This window comes from Quercus suber, unplaced genomic scaffold, assembly GCF_002906115.3.
Source record: "Quercus suber isolate HL8 unplaced genomic scaffold, Cork oak 2.0 scaffold_190, whole genome shotgun sequence".
NCBI classification, from domain to species: domain Eukaryota; kingdom Viridiplantae; phylum Streptophyta; class Magnoliopsida; order Fagales; family Fagaceae; genus Quercus; species Quercus suber.
This window is the reverse complement of record NW_027069648.1, coordinates 186,848-191,820: the sequence shown is the minus strand read 5'-3', so window position 1 is coordinate 191,820 and position 4,973 is coordinate 186,848. Positions and strand designations below refer to the sequence as shown.

Sequence of the window (4,973 nt, the reverse complement as noted above, 5' to 3'; positions counted from 1 at the left end):
AAATTTATGCAATTAGTGTTTCGAGTACTACATTTGCCATGAAGTGTAGTGTGTGTTACTACTGGTTCTTTTGGCCTTTGCACTGGAACTTGCACTTTATCTGTTAGACTTGCAGCATGTTGCACTTAATTTATTTGTTTCTCCCCTGAATGATCCCAGAGTCTTTACTGACTTGTATACAATTATATCAATAATATCTCTATCTTTTATCTCAAAAAAAAAAAAAATGACGTGTATTTTTAAGCAGCCATGCAATGTAATACATGTTTATGATTTTATGATACCCCACATAATAAGTTGGAGAAGATTTATACAAACCAGTTTAGAGGAGAACCTTGTCATTTTATTACTTGAAATTTAGTTTTATGAAAATAAGATAGCTTGTCAAAACTTCATGATCATTTACTACCATTTAATTGTCAATATATAAGTATTTAATCAAAAACGAAAAAATTAATTATTATAATTTTTGGGACATTAAATTTTATGAGTTCATTGTTTTTAATTTATCCTTATTTCCATTATTTATAAATAAATAAACTATAAAAGTAAACATGATTGATTAGAGACATTAATTAGTCTTGTAGATAAATGAGAGAGAGAGAGAGAGAGAGGAATCCCAAGTGACATCTTGTTAGATTTATTTATAAAACATCATATCAAATTCATTCATATAAATTTTATGCATAAAAGAGATGGAAAAATCTTGTTACAAAGTATTATGTGATTGATTTAATGTTTTTTATTTTGTTTTTTGTTCCTTACATAAGGAAATTGTGTCCCAAATAGTTAACTAGACTATTCTACTAGTTATTCATGAAACCATTTTGAAAACCCATAAATCAATATATGGTGAAAAGAACGTAAAATCTTTGTATTTACAATACATCTTGCACTAGTGTAAGGGAAACACTTTTTTTTTCTTTTGAGCAAAAAAGAAACATTCTTTTAACTAATAAAAAAATAAAAAATAAAAACTTAAATATTAGGGGGAAAAAAACCATCCATATCTTTATTGGTAGTGTGATTTGGAAGGGCACTGAAGGGCAAAATAGGGAAAGCAAAAAAGAATCCAAAATCCCGCAGAGAGTGTTTGTGTCGGGACATGAGACGCGATTCAAATGATGAGGACGTCTTCAAATTCTTCCACGTGTCGGTCTTCTAAGAGTCACTCCAACTCATGGTAGAGAATTGTGGACTTGCGGTTGGTAGCAGTAGCAGTAGTAGAGCCGGATATTTTGCAAGACTAACCACACATATATTATATTATTCTATTTTTCTTTGTCCTACTCTATTTTGAAGATGTCAGCATGCTCATTTTTTTCCTTTAACAAATATCACCCACTTGTTCTTGTGAATAAGTCTCTCAACCCCATGCATCAAATTTTCATTTTACATATGCCCCTAAAATCTAGGATTGGCAAAGTCAAGCTAGTTGGGGTAGTTTAGATTAAGAATAGAAGAATTAGAGAAAATGTGTGTTTGGATAAGATATTAGGTATATTTAGGTTTTGTTTGAGAATAACTTATTTTTTATAAGCTAAAAATATTGTAGATAAAGCTATAAGTTAGCTAAATAGTACAGTGAGATTCATGAATAGTACCAAAAAGTGTAATGAAACCTACGAATAGTAGTAAAAATAAGTTAAATAGTAAAAAAAGTTGCTAAATATAAGCTTATCCCAAACGCAACCTTAGTGTCATTAAGCTAACAAGATTTGTGTAAAAACATGTTAAGTTAATCATTTTATTTTGAAAACACTTATTGCACTATCTTTTTATTTTTATTTTATTTTATTTTATTTTTTTATTTTTGAGAATACTAAATATTTTTAACACACACACTTCTTGCACTATCTTAATAAGATAGTTTGAAGCTTACAAATTAGGACTTAGTTTGCAATGTTGTTCAATTTTGTAATCTTGTATGAGGTTTGAATTGGGGTCATGGTTAAGAATATTATTAAAGACAACATGTACATTTTGTGCACGTGGGAGAGTTGAAGTTGTCACATATTTCATTTTTACATGACACATCTAACATGCATTCTATGCGTAGTATAGGATACAAGTTAAATTTTGGTGGTTCGAGCTTAAACATGCTTAATAGACCAAATTTTAAATATGTTGAAATGAAATTATCCATTTATAATCGAAACCAAATGAAAAATATGTAAATTCCATGATGATTTTAGATTAGCATAAGTTGGTGCATTTGGGTTAACATAGTTAATTAATATATATATTTAAAAATGTGAAAGTATATATTTATTTATAAATTAGATTTCTTGTAAATGCCAAGTCCATTTTCAATTATATAATTTTTTTAGTTGAATTTGTAGAATGACCAATATTTATTGTTATAAGATTTGTAATAACCTTTCTTCATGTTGAAAGCATATCATTACTAGAAGAAAGCATCTAATTCATAAAAACACATGTAATACAATTTCTTAATATTATTATTTAGTATAAACCATTGGTCATTTTTTTTTAATATAAAAAAAAAAAAAATTGTGCTACAGTCTATCAGCCATATAATTTAGAAACCACACAAAAATTAAAAACACAAAAACCATTCAACTACTTCGCAAATATACGTTGCTCGTATGCTACGTGTTCGTGTTACTCATAAAAATACCATTCCTCCCCAAAATCCTCACAAATCTCTCAACCCCTTGTGTATATATATATGCACACACTCTCTTCTCATTTCCATTTCTCTTCCTCGCTCAAACGACTTCTAGTACTACTACTACTACACGTCTACCGCCAACTTAACAGTTTACTCTGTAAAAGATGAAGAAGGTTAGGGCTTGCGAGCTTTGCAGCGAAGAGGCTTCGCTGTACTGTGCTTCGGACTCTGCGTTTCTTTGCTTTCGCTGCGACGCTAAGGTTCACCAGGCCAATTTCCTCGTCGCTCGTCACGTTCGCCAGGCGATCTGCTTTAAATGCAAGTCTTTCTCCGATCATCGGATCTCAGGCGCCGGGAACGATCGTCTCCGGCGGTATTACTGCCTACTTTGCTCGCCGGAGGACGAGGTCGGTTNTTTGACCAAATTTTTTCATTTTCTGCCCATAAACAGCAGTTTGGAAAGACCATAAACTGAGTCTGTTTGGTGAATAAAACTTGAGAGCTCAGAATTTTGAAAACTTTCAAATCCATTAAATCTACCATTTAAGTGTTCCTTGATAACTAAACTTTATATGATATAGTCTAACAAGTAACGCAATACAATAAGAACTATGGAGAGCTACACATAATTACATAAAACAACAAGGACAAAGCAGCAAAATTGATAAGATGAGGGGTTTTGAGAAGTTCGAGGGAAACGAGGTTTGTGTGGACAAGGGAAGGTGCATGACAAGTGACAAGTCCTGGAAAGCAAAGCAAAAACCAAAGAAGACAAACAAACAATAAGCAACAGCTTATCAAAAAAAAAATCCATAATAAATATATAAAAATCAATTCCCATTACCTTCCTCAACCATTCCATTCCATTCAAAATTCAAATTTTCCTATCACATATCAGCCATATAATTAGAAACCCACAAAAATTAAAAACACAAAAACCATTCAACTACTTCGCAAATAGTACGTTCGTATGCTTACGTGTTCGTGTTACTCATAAAAATACCATTCCTCCCCAAAATCCTCACAAATCTCTCAACCCCTTGTGTATATATATATGCACACACTCTCTTCTCATTTCCATTTCTCTTCCTCGCTCAAACGACTTCTAGTACTACTACTACACACGTCACCGCCAACTTAACAGTTTACTCTGTAAAAGATGAAGAAGGTTAGGGCTTGCGAGCTTTGCAGCGAAGAGGCTTCGGGCTGCCTACCTTGCTCGCCGGAGGACGAGGTCGGTTCCGATTACGATTCTTCGGATTGCGTTTCGAGCTCCGAGTCGTGCGCCACTGGTCCGAAGAGAGTCGAGCTCGAAGATCGGAGTGAGGAGGAGAAGAAGAAGACGATGAAGAAGAAGAAGAAGAAGAAGAAGGTCGCGAAACGCAGCTTTTCGAGCTCGGTCACGGAGATCTCCGGCGGCGGCGGCGGCGACGATTTGGTTTTTCCGGCGAAAATTTCCGTGAAGAAGAGGAGGAAGGTGGTGGACGAGAAGGCGGAGGGTATTTTCGTAAATTGGTGCAGGAAGCATGGGGTGAATGGTAATTTGGTAATTCCGCTAGCAACCGAAGGATTAGAATTTTGTTTGAGCAAATTGACGATTTTACCCTTCCGAGTCTCCGTGGCGGCGTCGTTTTGGCTAGGCTTGAGATTTTGCGGGGACAAATCGGTGTCCACGTGTCACAATCTGAGAGGTTTAGAGGAAGTTTCTGGAGTGCCAGCTAAGCTGATCTTGGCCACGGAGGTTAAGCTCGCACGTGCGCTCAGAGTCAGGAAGGACAAGCTCGCACTTGACAACACTTCAGAGGATGAGGAAGGTTGGGCTGAGTGCTCGGTTTGAGTTATTCTCGAACGTGCGAGTTCATGCACACGTGCGTGTGTTGAAATTTAGGCTTATTATATTTAAAATATATTAGCTTTAGTCCTAGAAAGAATCAAAGTTAATTTTTGTAAGTTTATTTAAAAAAAAGATCATGAATGTTTCGTGCAGGGAATCTGACAGTTGGATTGGTTTGAGTTTGTAAGTTTGATTATTGTAGATTAAAATTCTAGACCTCAAACTTGTTCAGAAATAATGGAGTGACTTTAATTGTTTAGCAAGAAAGTTTGAATTACTTAACTTCAATTTTTTGCTTTTGAAAAACTAAAAAAAAGGGTTTATGTGGTTGTGGTTTTAGAAAACTAAACGAAAATTTTTAAATAAGATATTTTTAATGGTTCTTATTATTTAGGGAAATACTATGTATGTAATATTTATATAATAATTATACAATATATATATTAGGTGATAAGTTATTAATGTTTCTAATTTGTTCCTTTTATTAAAATTACATTTCTTTCC

General features: G+C 33.8%; 1 protein-coding gene across 1 annotated transcript; it reads left to right on the top strand.

Moving 5' to 3' along the window:
* The first annotated feature begins 2,606 nt into the window (after positions 1–2,606).
* On the top strand, positions 2,607–4,736 carry LOC112029692 (B-box zinc finger protein 32). Its single transcript, XM_065778752.1, has 2 exons — positions 2,607–3,042; positions 3,870–4,736. The coding sequence occupies exons 1-2, from the start codon at positions 2,800–2,802 to the stop codon at positions 4,470–4,472; spliced, it is 846 nt and encodes a 281-aa protein (XP_065634824.1). The 5' UTR covers positions 2,607–2,799; the 3' UTR covers positions 4,473–4,736.
* The last annotated feature ends 237 nt before the right edge of the window (positions 4,737–4,973 follow it).

Coding starts and splice junctions, on each gene's coding strand:
- LOC112029692 (XM_065778752.1), top strand. CDS start 2,800: ATGAAGAAGGTTAGGGCTTGCGAGCTTTGCAGCGAAGAGGCTTCGCTG.